Source organism: Mirounga angustirostris, unplaced genomic scaffold (assembly GCF_029215605.1).
Source record: "Mirounga angustirostris isolate CCGP_5_RB_7025 unplaced genomic scaffold, mMirAng1.0.hap1 SCAF_5, whole genome shotgun sequence".
In the NCBI taxonomy this organism is placed as follows: domain Eukaryota; kingdom Metazoa; phylum Chordata; class Mammalia; order Carnivora; family Phocidae; genus Mirounga; species Mirounga angustirostris.
Window position 1 is genome coordinate 51,629,345 of NW_026991713.1, and position 19,672 is coordinate 51,649,016.

Below are 19,672 nucleotides of genomic sequence, written 5' to 3' on the forward strand. Positions count from 1 at the left end.
CGGAACTGCGAGGGAGAGCCACGTGGGTGGAGCTGGATCGCAGCTCGCATGGGGGAGTCTATCCCGCTGGCCGCCCCGGTTCCGGTGGAACAGGCGGTGCTGGAGACGTTCTTCTCTCACCTGGGTATCTTCTCTTACGACAAGGCCAAGGACAATGTGGACAAGGAACGAGAGGCCAACAAGAGCGCGGGGGGCAACTGGCTGTCGCTGCTGGCGGCCTTGGCCCACCTGGCCGCGGCCGAGAAGGTCTATCACAGCCTCACCTACCTGGGGCAAAAACTAGGTACCTCCGCCCCGCCCCCCGTGCCCTTTGAGGAGGAAGGAAAGGGGGTGTATTCCCCGATCGGCAGTGGCTTGGGTTCCCTGTCTCACTCCTACCCTCAGGCTCAACTTGGCGCTCCCAGATCTCCTCCCACCGTTCCCTTCCTCCCCTCGGCTTCCACAAACCCCGCCCACCGGCCTGTGCTGTTGATAGATTGGCCGCCGGGGTGGATGCTCTTTTTAGGGCTGTGTCTCAAACCGATGGGTGTATCCATTTTGCTCAGTGCATGGATTGGTGCCATAAATGAAAAGTTAAGCAAACTGTATGTCGTCGCTTTTCTGACAAATGACACTGTGGCCAGAGGAGCAAAACTTGGCAATACAACCTAGTTAGAATTAATGAACACTTTTGTCTGGCCTTTGAAGTTAAGGCCCCTGCGAGTTACAGATGGAGTCCTACCCCTTCTTAGGCCGTCAATAAATATTTAATGGATGAGGAAATAAATGAATACTGGACAGGAAAGGCAAGAAATATGCCTAACACTAGCAAGAGGGGACTTAAGGGGAAAATGGTAAACACTCTTATCATTCCATCTTAAATCTTGCCCCTGAAAATAAGATGCAAGAGCTGATTCAACCGATTTTCACTAGTAGAAACAATTAATGAGTAGATCAGAAGGAAATAAAATATGAGAAAGCCAAGGGCTATGCATATAAAGTATTACTACTTATAATTACCAACAATCAATATGAATCCCAGAGCTTTCGAAGTTAGTATTTTGTCCTATTTTTAGACCCTTTAATTATCAGAAGCACAGGGTCTGGTGTGAATGAAGAACACATACATGCAATAAAGAATAGAAAGGTAAAATTGAGTGCAGATTCCATTTTGATTTTTAGCCCCCAGTTTCTTTATGTTGCCTGAAGGTGGCCATGTACATACTGCCTTCAGTAAACGCCCAAAGGGCAGGGCTTTCCAAGATCTTAACTTTTGCCTTAGCTGTTCAAATAATAACTTGTTGTTTAGTACGTTGACTTACTGGCAAAATTGCTCAGATAGAATCACCTTGTGTATTTTTTCCACCCTTTTTTACAGTGGCACTTCTCACAAATTTGCAAGTGCTGTGGCAGTGTTGTTATTTCCCTTTCTATAGATTGGCAAATTGTCTATGTGCATTTTTATGGGTAGGTGAGAGGTCTCAAACCAGAATACCTGGCTCTGAACTGTCAGATTGTGTTTTTATCCAGATGATTTATAAAAAAAAAAATTGGTGTATGTATTATAATTTAAAAATACTTCGTATATACAGGTGACCCTTGAACAATAGGGGTTTGAACTGCATGGGTCCACTAATAGATGGATTTTTTCCGATAAATACAGTACAGTACAGTAAATGTATTTTCTCATCCTTCATGATTATCTTAACATTTTCTTTTCTCTAGCTTACTTTATAAGAATATAATATATAATACACATAACATATAGCATACATGTTAATCTACTGTTTATGTTATCAGTAAGGCCTCCAGTCGACAATAAGCTATTAGTGATTAAGTCTTGGGGGAGTCAAAAGTTATATTCGGATTTTTGACTGTGTTGGGGGAGGTCAGCTCCCCAACACCCCCTCCACCACCCCCTGGCATTATTCAGGGGCCAGCTGTATTTGGAAATGGGGAGGATTCTGGCTATAAAATGAAGGTGGGTAATTTTCTGGCAGTTTTAGTTGTTTCTAGATTCCCCCACCTCATAAAGAATGGTGATTGATCCCAGTGCCATGATTCTTAATTTCTTTAAGCTCATCTATGAGAATTTGATGAAACCCATGGACTTATATGGAAAATATATGTGTAATACAATTTTGCATTTAATTGGAGGTGCTTCAGTTGGATTTCCTAAAGGCTGCTGATGGACCCCAGTTTAAAAATCTGTTACTCTAGTTTAAGTTGTATGTGTCTGGTTTTAGGTAAACAGAACTGGCTGCCCTGTGTGTAAGAGCACGTGTGAGATCATCACTGTCTCTGCCTTGGGTTCTGTGCAATGGCCCTTATTATGTAAAGTGATTAGTTCTCCGTGGACCCCCAGCTTGCATGGATGAGCCTGAAGGCTGCACCTTGAAATTGATCCAGGAGCAGTTTACACTATGAAACATGCTCAGGCATGGTTCAGGCTCCCAGGTGATCTGTGACTTCTGAATGAATGTTCTGAGAATTGGCATGTTTAACTTTAATGCCTCATTAACTTATTCACATGTATAGTAAATGTAGGTTCCAGATTTTATTTTATTTTAATTTTTTTTAAAGATTTTATTTATCATTCGAGACACAGAGAGAGAGAGAGCATGAGCAGGGGGAGAGGGAGAGGGAGAAGCAGGCTCCCCGCCGACCCAGGACCCAGACGTGGGGCTCGATCCCAGGACCCAGGGATCATGACCTGAGCTGAAGGCAGACGCCCAACCATCTGAGCCACCCAGGCACCCCGTAGTTTCTAGATTTAAATTTTTTTTTTTTTTAAGATTTTTATTTATTTATTTGACACAGAGAGGCACAGTGAGAGAGGGAACACAAGCAGGGGGAGGGCCAGAGGGAGAGGGAGAAGCAGGCTTCCCACGGAGCAGGGAGCCCAATGCGGGACTCGATCCCAGGACCCTGGGACCATGACCTGAGCCGAAGGCAGACGCTCAACGACTGAGCCACCCAGGCGCCCCCAGATTTTAAATTTTAACTTTGCATCCTACAGTTTTTTGATACTGGAATGTTTGTGATATCAACATGCTTATGACTTTGTGATTTTTTTTTCTTAAAACCTGTGGAAAAATTTTTGTTGCCACTTAAGACATTCCCATGTTCTTCAAATACTTTGCTAATTAGAATGTATTTTTTTTAAAAGCAAAACCAAAAGTTTTATGTGTATTTTTAAACATTTAAAACATGGTCCAAAAAAGTGAGTCTTTTTGACCTCACTCTTGTAACTGGTGTTTTATCAGAGACCTTGGCAGTGAATCCTGATTATAGATGCACGTGTGGGCAAACACTGTAGGCAAAGGACAGACCTGACAGGGAGACTTCTGTTCCTGTATTGGCTCAGTTCTGAAAAACTTTGGGTGGGCCCCTTACCTTGGAGCTTTCTCTTTTCCTCTCAGGGGAGAATATACCTGTTTGGGGAAGGACCAGTGATAAAAATATGCCATCTCAATGCCTTTGGAGGATTTTAGGTCATACTTTCTCCCTTTTGTTTCATCACTGGAGAGTTTCCGCAACCTCTGATTGCTAGAATTTAGCATGGTAGAAAATGACTTAACTTGAGAACCAATGTTTATAAATTATCATTAACAAGAAGTTGTCGAATAAAATACTCAGACATCTTTCATATTCCTTTAATATACTTATTACTTGAAATTTTGTCATGTGAGATGGACTGTTGAAATCTTGAGAAATAATGAGGATTCAATACACAGAAACTTCTGGAAATAATTCAAAATAATCATATTTTGTAAATCCAAAAACTTGTAAAGAGGAAGATGTCTGGTGTCTCTGCTTCTTTGTTTCCCAGTAAGAAGGAAGGCCAGTCCCCACTGGATATTCCTTACCAGGGTAGTCAACAAGTAGGATTGTGCTCCTGAGAGCTTTGAGAAAAGAGACCTGTTTAAAAGAAATGCATTAGTGCTCTCTCCCTTCCTTCTAGTGTCACTTGACTAGTATGTTAGTGTCACTAAACATACTAGTGATTGATGTTTATTGATAAGCTTTTTAGGGTATTCTTTGTATTTATGTGGTGTTTCCACTCCCTTAGATAAGGGTAATCTGATGAAGAAAGGTATTCCTTTTTCACCCAGATTTAAAATTGTCACCAAGGCCACCCTGTTAACAGCAGCAGTGAGTACACAGTTGAGGTCACCTAGCTATCTGTCAAATAGGTAGTTATTCTTTTTTATAGTACATGAAGCTCCCGATTTACCATAGGGTTTTAGAAGTCCAATTAGGTAGTATTTAGAATTTTCTTACATCAGTTATAAATGGAAGGGAAAGGGATTAGTGTTGTGGAATATGCACTTTGCTCCAGGCACATTACATACAAAATGGTATTTCATTTTGCCTTCTTAGCTCTGTTACTAGTTTCATGTTAAAAACAACAACTAAGGCTCAAAGTGGCTATGTCATTGGCACACCACACAGCTTGTAAGTTCAGAAGCTGGAATTTGGAACTAAGTCGGTCAGACTTCCAGAGCTTTTAGGGGTTTTTTTTTTAGGGTTTTATTTTTAAGTAATACGTACACCCAGTGTGGGGCTTGAACTCACAACCCCGAGATGAAGAGTCGCACCCTCCACTGACTGAGCCAACCAGGCGCCCCATAGATTTTGCATGGGACTCTTGTTACCTACCTAACCTAAGAGATTTTTTTCCCTAAACGTGGACACAGAGATCTATTTATTCCATACTGTTACTTCACAAAATCTGCAAGGTTAGACTGAAGATAGGCAGGGAAGGGAGGGCAAACCCTTCAGGGTACAATCCTGGGTGGGATGTGAATGCTGGGGTCAATCCAACTGCACCACATGGTTTTCGCTGCCATTAGTAGGAGAAATGATTTGAATGCTAGTTACTTTGTTTAGGCATTATATTGAAGAAAACATTTTTAAGTAATGATAGTTTGTGGAGTAAGTAGGGTGACCAATCTTCTAGGTTTGCCCAGGGCCAGGGGGTTCCCAGGACGTGGGACTAAGTCTAGTTTTCCAAGAAGCCAGGCTTTCGGTGCCAAAACCTAGAAAGTCCTGGGTAGACTGGGACAAGGTGGTCACAGTAGTAGGAAAGGATCTAAGATTCATTTCTTAAAAGGATATTTTACAAATGCCTTGATAAATAATTTTCACTCCCAATTGATGTGTTTAGAATAGTAATAAGTTTATTCATGAAAGCATTCTGTGTATATCAACAGAAAATTTAAACTGTCATCCACCTCTGAGGTTTTTATTTATTTCTAAGAATTACTGTTTTAAACCTGCCCTGTTTCTTCTCATTCTCCTAATGTCTTGCCTGTGACCCTTTATTTAGTGGGGTGCAGAATTGCTTAAGAAAACATCTACGAAGCTGGCTCTATAATTATTAGAAATAGGGTTGATCATGTATTAATACAGAGTAAGGAAATGATGTCTATGCCCCTTGATCCTTTTTAACTGTTGAAAGGGATGTATTTGGTCTTTTTTTTTTTTTTTTTAAGTAGGGTCCCTCCCCAACATGGTTTTGAACTCATGAACCTGAGATCAAGAGTCACATGCTCTACCCACGGAGCCAGCCAGGCGCCCTGGTCTTTTTTTTTTTTTTTGCTGATTTCCTTTGGAACCCCTGTGTTACAGCAACAGTTATTTATAATTGCTTCCTGCTCTTACCCATTCACAGCGTGGTGCTTATTTTGTTATAACCTATAGTGTCAACCTTGTCAAGAGTACTAAAGATCTCTGGGTGCCTGACTGGCTCATTTGGAGGAGCGTGCGACTCTTGATCTTAGGGTCGTGAGTTCAAGCCCCATGTTGGGCGTAGAGCTTACTTTAAAAAAAAAAAAAGTACTACAGATTTCCTTTTTTTTTTTAAGACTTTATTTATTTGACACAGAGAGAGACAGCGAGGGAGGGAACACAAGCAGGGGGAGCGGGAGAGGGAGAAGCAGGCTTCCGGCTGAGCAGGGAGCCTGATGCGGGGCTCATGACCTGGGCCGAAGGCAGACGCTTAACGACTGAGCCACCCAGGCGCCCCTACAGATTTCCTTTTTTCCCCTGGGATCCCAGTAGTCTGTGTTCTTGTGTAAGGGAGATATATATATATGTGTATTTTCCATTTTCTGGTATGGCTTAAAAGATAAGATTCAAAGGAAAATGCAACTCTAATGCAGAAATAAAATTTTCTGATTTATCAGGAATAACAACAGTGTTTTCCAATTGGGTATTCTCTTTTGTTTTAAATATATGTATGGGGAAGAAGGGCTATTTAGATCCAGGCTGATATCACCATCTAGGTCAATTATCCTCTGAAAGAAATGCGAATCCTCATTGAAATGGGGTAGGGGAGAATCGATGCCTGGCTAAGGAAATCATACAGAGGTCTGCTGCTGCACTAATGACTTGCACCAGGAATTCATTTCTTATTCCTCAGTGAAATTATGAATCACAAAATATTTAAATTCCAGTCGTAGGAATCAGAGAATATGGTAGTTGATGATAACGCCCTGAGCTCGGCAGGCTCCACTCCTTTCCTTTTGGAGGCTGGGAGGTGTTTTGTCTTTCTGGTTTCTCTCCCTTACTTGTCACGTGCTTATGTCATTTGCCTCCCAGGGGGCCAGTCCTTCTTCAGCAGGAAGGATTCCATCCGAACCATCTATACGTCCCTGCACAACGAGCTGAAGAAGGTGGTGACTGGCCGCGGCGCCCTGGGCGGGACCGCCCCGCACGTGGAGGAACTGCTTTCCCACCTGTCAGAGCAGCTCTGCTTCTTCGTTCAGGCCCGCATGGAGATCGCAGACTTCTACGAGAAGATGTACGCCCTCAGCCCGCAGAAGTTCATCAACGCTGAGGAGCTCGTTGGCCTTTTGGACGCCATCCTCAAGAAATACAGCTCCAGGTGAGTGTAGGTGAGGAGGGCGGGAGGGACACACACTGCAGCCTCTCACTCCCACGCACACGGGCTCCCTCCCGCGCGCTTATGAAGAAAATCTAGGATGACGTGCCTGCGAAGGGGAGAAATCGTCACTCTACATTTTGTACGTATTAATTAAGCAGCAGGTACACAATGAGGTACCTTCTCGGGGCCTCATTAACACCACGCTGGGTGGACACTTCTCCAAGCAACAGCCAGAGACCAATGAAGTGTCCTTAAACGATGTATTATAACTGATTTTGCTGCTTCTGAAAGAGTTCACACAAGGGGAGAAGTGTATGTAAAATATATATATATATATATATATTTTTTTTTTACAAACCATTATTCAAATAAATGTCCCTTTCAAAGTAATCACCTTGGTGAGTTATCCACTTAGTCCTCAGATGTAACCATTACTTATCATGTGTTGGAAACTTCTTCATAATCACTTTCGGGGCCTGTGGCATAGTTCTGGGTTTGTTTTAAACTTTCTTAGTGGAGACAGGCATCTGTGCTTTTGAGGAGGGCATACTTAAATTTTTTTAATAGTCAAAAGGCTATTTGTAGCCAATTTAATTAAAAAAAAAAAGATGTTGATCAGCTGGAAAACTTGTATTTGAAGGAAATTGCTCCTTTTACTTGGAAAAAAAATGAGCCTGGCTATAATGTATTGCTCGCTTCCTGAGCCAAAAAACAATATGAAAGGAATTTGAGAAGCATTGCGTGTTATTGTTCAGCTGTAGAAAGGAATGAAGTATTGATACATGCTACAACATGCATGAACCTTGAATAATTATGCTGTGTGAAAGAAACCAGTCACAAAAGATCACATATAGTTATCATTCCAGTTGTAGGAAATGTCCAGAATAGGCAAAGTCATAAACACAGAACATAGATTACAAATTACAGACACAGAAAATGATTGTCAGGGTCTAGGGGGGAAGGTGAGAATGGGGAGTGACTGCTAATGGATATGGGGTTCCTTTTTGGGGGGTCATGAGACTGTTCTAAAATTAGATAGTGGTGATGGTTGCACAACTCTGACTATACTAAAACCATTGCATTCTATACCTTAAAAAAGTATACTTTATGTATATGATTTAAGTAGTAAAGCTATTATTAAAAAAAAGAAATAAAGCTGTGCAATGAACACACAAACATCCTTCCCCTGGACTCATATTATTAAAATATTGTCATGTTTGCTTTATCTCTCTCTGTATACAATTTTATCCCCCCCTCCTTGCATTGTTTGGACATCAGATGCAAACATCATGACAGTCTACCCTCAAATACTTAGATTGTATCTTCTAAGAACTATACAAAACTGTAGCATAGTTTTCTCACTCAGGAAATTTAGCACTGATTTTTTTCTATCATCAGCAGTAAGTAGTCCGTATTCAGATTTCCCCAGTTGTCTCGAAAATGTCCTCTGTGTTATTTTTTATTGTCATGTATTTTCTGTTTTTATGATATATTCTAAATTTTTGTTTTATCTATTTTAGTAGGTAATACATTAATATGGCTCAAAATTTATAAAGTATGAAAGAATACATAGTGAAAAGTGCCCGTTCTTTATCTACTTAATTCCTTTCCTAAGAGGCGATGAATGTTGTTAGCAAGTTCTTCCTATCATTCTTGAGAGATAGTCTGTACATACACATTTTAAACAAATTTTACATGTTCACAAATTTTCTGTTTGGAAATATTTTATTTCTTCCTCATTTTTTTAAATAAAATAATTTTTTGAAATCCAAAAGCAAAAATACAGTTGGAGATACGACTCTCAAAGGGAAGAGATCTCATGTGGTGATTCCCAAGTGCTAACATGAAAGTGGTTTGCTGAACCATTTGGGAAGCTTAAAAGAAAGAACCATACTTGCCCCCTGCCCCTGCCCTGCCCTGCCCTTCTTCCCCGAGAGGGTAAGATTTAGTGATTCTCGATTGGGTGCCCAGAAACCTGTATGTTTTAAAAGTTCCCTGTGATATTGAAAATAGTCTCCGTGAAAAAATTGTTTGGATAAATAAGAAAGGTGCCAACACTGGGAAAGACTAGGTATTGAACCTTAAACGGTGTGTGTATGCATGTGCGTGTGTATGTCTCGTAGGAATGATTATTACTATTTAACTATTTTCATTTTTATTTGATTAGATTTGTGATCTATCCTTTTTGCACCTTCTTTGAAACATCCCACTTCCCAGACCTTTGAGGATTTCTTTCATTTCCTGCAAAAGCCCAGCTTTCATTCTTGAAGCTTTTAGGGTACTTGGCTGTACCAGGTACTGAGTGGACACCGATGGAATCTGATGGAGCCAGGGGGGCAGTATCACCCAAGGTCAAGGTGTTTTCATCTGTCTCTATTTTCCACCCATGCTGCCTTTATCTAATTAATAGGGAATTACTGATTATAGATACATCCAACCCTAAAAATTATCTTAATTAGAAACTTTGGGTTAATTTGAACATAAATTCCTTAGTTAACAAATTCTGAAAAGTTGAAATTCTGTATAATATGTTGATTTGGGGGGAGAAGTGGAATTATTTTAGGTATAAATTAACATACTTTGCCTTTTGCCAGGATAATATCCTTTTTTCTGTAGACCTTTCTCCTCCTCTTCTTCCTCCTCCTCTTCTTCCTCTTCCTCTTCTTCTCCTTCTTCCTCTTTTCCTCTTCTTCCTCTTCTTCTTCTTCCTTTTGATTTGGCATCTGTGCTATATCAAACATTTCTTTCATGGTTCCAGTGTTTAGAGAAGTAATTCATATTTTGTATTCTATTGTATTGAAAGAGTTAATCCTTTTCCCAAAGGACCCAGTTGATCTTTCAGGAAATATTTATTTGCCCCAGTATATCCGATCCATGTCAGAATGCTTCTAAAATATTGTGTGAATCTTTCATCTTTCAAACGATGAAATGCTTTTGTATTAAAAAATTAACAAGCGTGATGTATAACGTGGAGTCTAGACCTGTGGCCCTGATGTGAGATGCAGATTCTATGTGAGTTATTGTAAGGCCCAGTCTGCTTTCATGGGAAGCATGTTTTGTTTTTGTCCTTTGGAAGCCAGTTGTGTTCAGAGTAGAACAGTATTAAAGGTTTCCTCTTTTGGCAAACTGATTACATTATTAAGCAAATGTAAATTATTGCTTACAAACCACAGTCATTGTGATGCTGCATTTCAAATTGAATAATTAACATTAATCATACAAGTTTTTATTGTGTGCCCTTAGAAGGAAGAATGTGAATTTAGCTCATACAGGATCAGGATGTCTACTATTCCTTGAATACTTTTGAGGAGACGTAGAACTTGGGTTTTGTTTTGTTTTTTTCCCCAAGGAAGCATCAATGGAACATTTTTTGATTCTGTAGAATTCATTTTGAATTTACATACCTCTTTTGTACAGTGGGCATAAAAGAAGATTCTGGGGGCGCCTGGGTGGCTCAGTCGTTAAGTGTCTGCCTTCGGCTCAGGTCATGATCCCAGGGTCCTGGGATCAAGCCCTGCATCGGGCTCCCTGCTCTGCGGGAGGCCTGCTTCTCCCTCTCCCACTCGCCCTGCTTGTGTTCCCTCTCTCGCTATCTCTCTCTCTGTCAAATAAATAAATTAAAAAAAAATCTTTAAAAAAAAAAAAGATTCTGGTTAATTTTTCTATTTCATAGTTAAAGCTGGAAGATGGGTTATAAATGCAAAATATTTACTCTCCTAAGTCAAGAGTATAATTTTAAGAAGTAATTCTTTTAAAGAACAGAGCAAGTATTTATTCGTTCCAGACAGCTTTTAAAAATCCCTCTGTTGGGGGTGCCAGGGTGGCTCAGTCAGTTAAGCATAGGACCCTTGGTTTCAGCTCAGGTTGTGATCTCACAACCGGGTTCTAAGATTGACCCTGCCCACATCAGGCTCTGCACTCAGCATGAGTCTGCTTACGACTCTTCCTCTCCCTCTGCCCCTCCCCGCTGTGTGGGGGCACATGCATACGCACTCTCTCTCTCTCAAATAAATAAATAAATCTTTAAAAAAAATTCCTCTCATGGGCAATAATATACCATTAAGTGACTTATATCCTTTAACCATGATTTTACAGATAGATTTTAAAGAACTTTTCTGTTTTTTTTTAAAGATTTTACTTTGAAGTAATCTCTACACCCAACGTGAGGCTCAAACTTACAGCTCTGAGACCAAGAGTCATACTCTCCACCGACTGAGCCAGCCAGGCACCCCAAAGGACATTTTTAAAAATTGAGTTACAGTGAAGTTTCTGTTTGCATTTTAGGGATCACAGTTTTTTGATCTGAATGCTTCAGATGACAGGGTTCTCACCAAGGGCTTAAATTTCTGGCCCCATTTTTTTTTTTTTTTTTAAGATTTTATTTATTCATTTGAGACACAGATACAGAGATTTCTGGTTTTTTTTAGGCCTTGTGCCCTTTTTCCTTCAAGAAAAGATTTGTGATGATAAGTGAAATTAACAGTTAGTTGTGTGTGTATAGTTCAACAAGGTGAATTTTCGCCCACTGAAAATTTCATAAGCAGAACCAACAATAGTGTCATTTCTATGGGACACAGTCTACTCTAGCATTCAGCTTATCTCAATCTTAACAGTGAGGGCTGAAGGCCTTCTGTGATCTTGCCCCAGCCTATCTTTTCAAATTTATCTAAGGCCCAACAAATGCTTTAAATTGTACCCAAACTCTTTGTAAAAAGGAAGAAGCTTCAAAGAGAAAATTTTGAGGATTTTAAGCAGATGCCAAAAAACAATCCATAATCTAATGTGTTCCCCATAAGTATTTGCCATTTCCTACTTTGGTTCATTATTTGTTTTGCCTAGAATGTCCTTAAACTCGGAGGGGAGGAAAAATACCTTTTCTTCTACCTTTCTAAATTCTCAACGGGGGGCCCTTTAACAAAAGACAAATTACCAAGAGAAAAACATACCAGTGTATTTAATGTAAGTTTTCCATGTCAGGGGAGCCTTCGTAAAATAAAGAAGCTGTTAAATCTGTGTTTTTATGGTAGATTTTGTTAAAAAACTAAATTCAGCTGAGTCCATTTGAAGATGTAAGAGTTGTGGGAAAATGTGCTAGGATGAAAAAGGGTCTGAGCTAAAGCTCAGGGAAGCAAAAGGCCTGTTCTTTCAGATTCCTCTCTGTGTCCCTTGTGTTTGGAGATAAGGATGCTCCCTTCCTTAGAGGTAGGGGGAAAGGCACGTCTCACTTGAGGGTTTTATGACCTGCTTCAGAGGAGGATCAGGAAGTCTTTCCTGTACATATTTCTCAAATTTATTCAACTTAGGGGGCGCCTGGGCGGGTCAATTGGTTAAGTGGCTGCCTTCGGCTCGGGTTAGGGTCCCTGGGTCCTGGGATCAAGCCCCATATGGGGCTCCTGGCTCAGAGGGGAGCCTGCTTCTCCCTCTGCCTCTCCCCCTGTTCATGCTCTCTCTCTCTGTATCTCTGTGTCTCAAATGAATAAATAAAATCTTAAACAAAACAAAACAAAAAGAATGGGGCCAGAAATTTAAGCCCTTACCTTTACACAGCTGAACCTTAGCTGCTCTTGAAGTTGCATGGCTCAATTCAAATTCTGTCTCCCTTATGGCCTGCATAATCTTTCAACCAAAAGAAATTGCTCCTTTTCTAAAATCTTATTTTATTTTGTACTTCTCATAAGAGATGTGTTTACTTCCAACTTGTATCCATTATAAGTACCTCCTACCTTGGGAAGTCTCTATAAGGCAAACCTTTGGCTAATGCATCTTTATATCTTCAATGTATTTGTATCTAAAAACTAGTAAAAAATTTATTTATTTATTTTTTAAAAGATTTTATTTATTTGACAGAGACAGAGATAGCGAGAGCAGGAACACAAGCAGGGGGAGTGGGAGAGGGAGAAGCAGGCTTCCCACCAAGCAGGGAGCCCAATGTGGGACTCGATCCCAGGACCCTGGGATCATGACCTGAGCCGAAGGCAGACGCTTAATGACTGAGCCACCCAGGCACCCCTAAAAACTAGTAAAAATTTTAAATGAGAAGAGACGATAGTTTTTTTTATTATGGTAAAGTATACATAACGTAAAATTTACCATTTTTAAGAGTATAATTCTGTGGCATTTAGTATATTCACATTGTGCTACAGATTTGTTTTTAATTGTTTTAATCTGACTTCTAACATGAATGGGACCTGGATACTTCTTTCGGAAGGAACTCCTTGATGTGGATTTGTGAAGGAGAGAGTTCTCTCTCTCTCTCTCTCTCCCCCCCCCCCCCACTCTTTCTTCTGGCTTTTTTTAGAGCAGATGTTCTCTGCAAATAGTTGTCAATTTATTCTGTATTCAGACTCTTTCAAGCTTGCTGCCATAGTTGAGGTGTGTATTTTTGGATTACAACAATTTAACAGATCCCCCTATAGTGTGAGTTGTAAATGGGTATGAGGCACAGAGCAGAATGGAAATGGGGAAATGATACATCATAATGCTAATTGCAAAGTCTTGGCAGAATAACATTAACATGAATTTTTAGCTCTTTTTAAGGATGAAAAATAGCTTCGACATTCACATTCATCCTAATAAATGTTGAACATTTAAACACTTTTAGTATATGTTTATGGAAGAGCTTGCTCAGAATTCTTTCTGAAGATTTGTACAGAGAATTCATGTTCTTTCAAGGAGAATGTTGGATATAAATGATGATTTCCAATGAAGCAGAAAAATAACTTAGAGTATTGTTATTTGTGGTAGAATTTTCTTCAATCTTATACCGTTTTCCTGTTATTGAAAGTCTTACTTGGGGCGCCTGGGTGGCTCAGTTGGTTAAACGACTGCCTTCGGCTCAGGTCATGATCCTGGAGTCCCTGGATCGAGTCCTGCATCGGGCTCCCTGCTCGGCAGGGAGTCTGCTTCTCCCTCTCCCACTCCCCCCTCTTGTGCTCTCTCTCTCTCTCACTCTCTCTCTCAAAAAAAAAAAAAAAAATCTTAAAAAAAAAAAAAAGAAAGTCTTACTGTGTTCCAAGTTCCTTGGCAAATTTTCTTGATACCCATCATTATAGAATCTTGTGATGCTTTGTAGTCATTAAGTGTCAAAGAGCCTAAAGGCTAAGGTGGTAGGAGCATTTCTTACAAGTCACAGATTGTGAACCATGCTATAGTGAAGTTGTGTGTGTGCATGTGTATTAGACTTTCTTAATGTTTATTTCAAAGCATGTAATGTCTGAAGAGTCCAAATTAATTAATTAAGCGCATGAGCTAGAGGATTTGAAATCTAGTTTATCTTTCTGATTCTTTTTTTTAAGATTTATTTATTTTAGAGAGACAGTGCGAGACAGCAAGTAGAGGGAGGTGTAGAGGGAGAGAATCTTCAAGCAGACTCCCTGCCGAGCACGAAGTCTGGTGTGAGGCTCCATGTCACGACCCTGAGAGCGTGACCTGAGCCGAAATCAAGAGGTGGACACTTAACTGACTGAGCCACCCAGGCACCCCTATCTTTCTGATTCTTTGAATGTATTATTAGACTGAGACCCTCCACCCATGTTTTAGCTTCCCTCTCTTGAAGGATATTGAAGGTAAAATGCTGGTAATAGAAAAAAAATGTGTGGTCATGTGAGTAACTATATCCTTATCACATGATAATGAGTTTCTATCTTACAGTATCTAACCTAGTATGGGCTCTCTAATTAGTGTTTAATAATCCCTCTAATTAATGTTTAAATGGATTTTTTAACTCCAGCTATATTTGTGATGGTTTTTTTTCTTAACTTTTTCATTGATAACCAGCATTTTCCGCTTCAGCGGGGGCCAAAACAGCCATATGAGAAGATTCTGTCTTGTGAAACAAGTAATTTACATGGATTCAGACCTGTAAATCAAATCCTGTGGTGCTACATAGTATGGAGTTACTATGGGGCATAAGATATGATCAGTAAATGCTAGATCTTGCCCACATATTCAAAATAGGGTCACTTGCAGATGCTTCGGGTCTTTGGGAAGAGTATAAGGGCCTGGTATTGGCTCCTTGAGAAGGAGGGTGCACAGGCCAGGCAGACACTCAAACTCCCCGGGCATTTCTCACAAGAAGCAGCAGCCTAGGCAAGAAAGCTCTAAGTGGTCCAGACAGGGAGGACTCTCCTTAGCCATTGTTACAGAATTTCATTTCGATCACAAACAACAGAATCAATGAGGCAGAAAGTAGGATTCAAATCTTAACATAGTTGGTTGCCATGTTTCCTGAATCTCTCCTGAATCTCTAGTATGTGCCATATGTTCTAGAGATAAAGGAGCGAAGGGAATAGGCAGCTTTTACTTTTCCTCAGGGAGGAGCTCAAAGCAAAGGTGACCATATGTCCCAGTTTGTCGGACAAATTATGTGATGAAGCTACTCAAGTGGAAGACAGGTATTAAGAAACTAGAGGATACGATTGGGGTCACCTGACTTAGTCTGGAGGCAAACAGAGAAGACATCTCTAAGGAAATGACTCTGAAGGGGAGACTTGAAACATCAGAAACAACTTGCTCTCGCTTGCCTCAGGGTCTCTGCACTTGGTCTTTTCCCCCCTCTCCCTGGAAGGGAGGCACTCCCACATCCGTTCCCCTCCTGCTACCCAATATTACTGCTACCAGCGAATTAGAAAAGATGTTTTACAAATAGCAGGTAGCAATCCATGAGTCATAGAGTTAATTTAGTGAGTAGTAATCCAATTTAAAACATAAATGTTGAAATGTTAGATTTTTGTTATTTAGCTCCCATTTTGTTTTTTAATTGTGATTAAATATGCAGAAAATTTGGGAGCTGGGATTGAATAAAGGCTTGCCTTATGGAGTTACTATGGAGTTACCATAATACTTTGTGGAGTTACTATGAACGATAAATAAGTTTACGGGTGTTACATACACATTTAAGAGATGTTTTAGTGACTTTTTTTTTTTTTTTTTACCTCTGCCTCTTTAGGAGCACATCTTGAAAAAAAGATGCCTTGTTTGGTTGATTATGTTAGTCATACAATTCCCCAAATAAATAAAATAGGCTCGGAAAAAAGTACAGCTAATTTAATTTCTTTGTATTTGAAAAGAAGTTAGCCGCTACTCTCATTTTTTGTTTAAATGTCAGGCGGTTTCCATAGGAGGATATGATGCTGATATAATTCTGAGATGGTGAAGTTATGTCAGAACAACTTTTTATTTATTTTTAAGTGTATTTTAATTTTAAATAAATAAATAATTTATTAATTAATACTCCACACTGGGCATGGGGCCTACTATGGGGCTTGAGCTTATGACCCTGAGATCAAGAGCTGACCTGAGATCAAGAGTCGGACACTTAACTGACTGAGCCACCCAGACGCTGCAGAACAACTTTATAAATGAATCGACATGGAGCCCTTCAGTCTTTCTTTTCCCTGCCCCCAACGTAGTATTATTCGTCTGGCCACAGTGTGCTGTTTTGAGGGTAGGAAATGTCCACGTGGAGTAACATTTCCACTTATTTCTATTAATTTCCCTTCCCCTCTAGATTTCACCACCCCATCCTCAGCCCTTTGGAAAGCAGTTTCCAGCTGGAAGTGGACGTCCTGAGTCATCTCCTGAAGGCCCAGGCTCAGGTCTCAGAGTGGAAGTTCCTCCCGTCTCTGGTGAACTTGCACAGTGCTCACACCAAGCTGCAGACTTGGGGCCAGATCTTTGAAAAGCAGCGGGAGACCAAGAAACATCTGTTTGGAGGGCAGTCTCAGAAGGCCGTTCAGCCCCCACATCTTTTCCTCTGGCTGATGAAACTCAAAAACATGCTTCTTGCCAAGTTTAGCTTTTACTTTCACGAGGCACTGAGCCGACAAACGACTGCTTCAGAAATGAAAACGCTGACTGCGAAAGCCAACCCAGACTTTTTTGGAAAGATTTCCAGCTTCATCAGGAAGTATGATGCTGCCAATGTGTCCTTAATCTTTGACAACCGAGGTTCTGAGAGCTTTCAGGGTCACGGCTATCACCACCCCCATTCCTACAGAGAGGCCCCTAAGGGAGTGGACCAGTATCCAGCCGTGGTGTCTCTGCCCAGCGACAGGCCCGTCATGCACTGGCCCAATGTCATCATGATCATGACAGACCGCATGTCCGAACTGAACAGCTTGGAAAAGGTGGTCCACTTCTATGATGACAAAGTTCAGAGCACCTACTTCCTAACCCGCCCGGAACCTCATTTTACCATTGTTGTCATTTTTGAATCAAAGAAATCTGAAAGAGACTCCCACTTTATTTCCTTCCTCAATGAGCTCTCACTTGCCCTTAAGAACCCCAAAGTTTTTGCGAGTCTGAAGCCTGGCGCCAAAGGCTAGCAGGTGGTTTGTGTGAAAGGTTTGCAAGACTGGGAAGTTTGTTCCTAATTGCTCTAATGATCTGCTGTGGTCTGTGATTAGAGTTTCCATCCATTCATGCTTCTTTCAGAGCTAAATTAAAGACAAATCCTCCCTAATTGTGTCACACACTTTATAAGCAATTAAGGCCAATTGAATTAAGTATCCAAAGAGTAATCTAGGAAGTGATCATGGCTACTGGGTCTCTCCATGGTACAGCAGAGTACCTGCAGTATTTTCTCCTATTTTCCTGTGTTTCATGTAGACTGAATATTTATTGGCCTTTGGTTGTTCTTTCCACCTGTTTTATATTGTTCTAAACTTTGTTTTAATGCAATTCCAAATGCCTTCTCTTTTCCCCTCCTTCCAGGACCAGTAAATGGGATAAGATATTAAATGGCCTTTTCAGAATCAAGGACTGTATGTTTTTTATCTCATAAATTAGCAAATTAACATGAAATTAGTTTTATGATTCTCATCAACAAATTGATATTTTGGATGGGTTCTTTGGGTGTAGGTGTAGGTGATCTACACACCTAACTGCATTTGTGTTTACTGTTACAAAGTATGAATTTTTCACTCTGTTTGAAAGTTAGTATGAGCCATAATGTGGGGTTTCTTCACTCGTTGGCATATTATCTACTTGGCTTTCTGTTTATCACCTTTCTGCTGAGAGGTATGTTCACGTTTGGCTCCACTCCCTGCTTATTCTTAGGCTGCAAAAGCATGTAGTCTTCGTTTTTCAGCCACTTTTAGACATTCGTGTGACTTAGCCTGCTTTTATAATATCAAAATGTTGGTCTCAATACATTGTACTTGCTAAAAATCAATTGTGCATTCAAAAGACCTCTTCATAGTTGAGTAATCAGATCAGTACTTAATTTAAGCACATCTGAACTTGGGTTTCAGGACTGCCTCCTCCAGATTATTCTTAGAAGCAGTGATCCCTCATAACACATGCTGCCTTTTCCTTCAGTAGGTGTTCATGGGGAAGTAGATGGACCCGTGAAGGCCTGATGGGCTGTGAACTTCACTTCTAGGTTATTGATTCAGAATAAAAATAAGCCACAAAGAATCATTGCGTTGTTACTATTTGATAGTTCCTTCAACGCCTGGATGCTTGGTCTGGTTTCTCATGATTGCACAGAGCCAGGGTTTTCCTGGGCTGCCCCAACAGGTGAGCTGGCCGTGGGCAGAGTTGCTCCCAGCCTGTGCCCAGAGGCCTGCCCACCTCAGGCAGGACTACGTGCTGGGAGGAACTAGTGGCCTATTTTCTATTTCTTTTCTTTCTTTCTTTATTAAAACAAAAGTCACCTATGTAAAAAGCCAGTTTGCTTTAAATAGAAAGTAGTGATTTACTTCTGCATTTTATTCACTCAGGTTCTATAAAAATCTGAACATTGAACTTATATAAAACATTGAAAACAATTAGAACTAAAAAGTCAAATCATTTTTCTTCCCTTTTGTGTTTTGCCAAGAAGCTAAAAAATATTTCTTGGTGTTCATGGATTATTTTTTTTCCTAGATAAAACCACCATTAGCCTTAATGATGTGGTCTCCCATGTACCTAAAAGAAATATGCTTCAGTGGAACATGGAAGAAGAGTGTAAATAAAGCTTATATATAATACTTATTTTTTAATTTTTTTTTTAAGATTTTATTTATTTATTTGAGAGAGAATGAGAGACAGACAGCAGGAGAGGGAGGAGGGTCAGAGGGAGAAGCAGACTCCCTGCTGAGCTGGGAGCCTGATGTGGGACTCTATCCCGGGACTCCAGGATCATGACCTGAGCCGAAAGCAGTCGCTTAACCAACTGAGCCACCCAGGCGCCCGCTTATATATAATATTTAAATAACCCAGTCCTTGTCTAGAACATATTTTAAATGTATATTTATTTTTGAACATATTTTGGTTCAAGCCAAGAAACAAAATGATTCTACTCTGAGATTTGTCCTTCAGTAATGAAATGATCTGTAAAGTCTGTGTTTTGCTAATTGGAAGAGTAAATCTGCATATTTTCTGCAGACTGTTTACTTTGAAATTGTTTCTAAACCACAGCTTGATCAGTTTTTATGTGTAACCAGGAGTGTGGTCAACACTTACTGAGTTTGCCAACAAGTCCATGAAGGAGTGTTCACTTGAGGATGCTGTTTGGACTCAGGGTGAACGTTCACAGCTCTGTCCTCTTGGGTCCAACCTGGTATCTGACGACATCATTTTAGGGAGTGTGTGAAAATACAGTCGTCCCCCCTTATCTGCAGTTTTGCTTACCTCGGTTTCAGTTATCCGCGGTCACCACAGTCTGGAAGCTGAAAGCCGGGGCTCCTCCTCACGAATCACCAGGAGGTCAGTTGTAGCCTCTTGCTACATTACAATGCCTGTGTCATTCCTGTCACTTCATCTTGCTGTGTCAGCACTGGATCATCTCCCGTCATCCCAGGAAGGGTGAGTACTGTG

At 40.5% G+C, this 19,672-nt stretch overlaps 2 protein-coding genes across 7 annotated transcripts in view; one reads left to right on the top strand and one right to left on the bottom strand.

The window, feature by feature from the left end:
• Window positions 1–48: 48 nt before the first annotated feature.
• Window positions 49–19,667, top strand: KICS2 (KICSTOR subunit 2). The gene is made up of 3 exons (XM_045873050.3): window positions 49–283; window positions 6,586–6,871; window positions 16,380–19,667. The coding sequence occupies exons 1-3, from the start codon at window positions 49–51 to the stop codon at window positions 17,194–17,196; spliced, it is 1,338 nt and encodes a 445-aa protein (XP_045729006.1). The 3' UTR covers window positions 17,197–19,667.
• SRGAP1 (SLIT-ROBO Rho GTPase activating protein 1) overlaps window positions 6,839–19,672 on the bottom strand; it is a 316,037-nt gene continuing 303,203 nt past the window's right edge. For all 6 annotated transcript variants that reach the window (XR_010411473.1, XR_010411472.1, XR_010411471.1 and 3 more), the window contains 3 exons: window positions 19,487–19,667; window positions 9,451–9,599; window positions 6,839–6,977 (listed from right to left, as the gene is read on the bottom strand). The gene's annotated coding sequence lies outside the window, so the exon portion shown is untranslated. The remainder of the gene's footprint in view (window positions 6,978–9,450; window positions 9,600–19,486; window positions 19,668–19,672) is intronic.

What these genes read in the sequence shown, in the direction of transcription:
- KICS2 (XM_045873050.3), top strand. Translation starts at nt 49, where the DNA reads ATGGGGGAGTCTATCCCGCTGGCCGCCCCGGTTCCGGTGGAACAGGCG. An exon ending in CTACCTGGGGCAAAAACTAG is followed by an intron (nt 284 to 6,585) that starts GTACCTCCGCCC and finishes TTTGCCTCCCAG; the next exon opens with GGGGCCAGTCCTTCTTCAGC. An exon ending in CTCAAGAAATACAGCTCCAG is followed by an intron (nt 6,872 to 16,379) that starts GTGAGTGTAGGT and finishes CTTCCCCTCTAG; the next exon opens with ATTTCACCACCCCATCCTCA.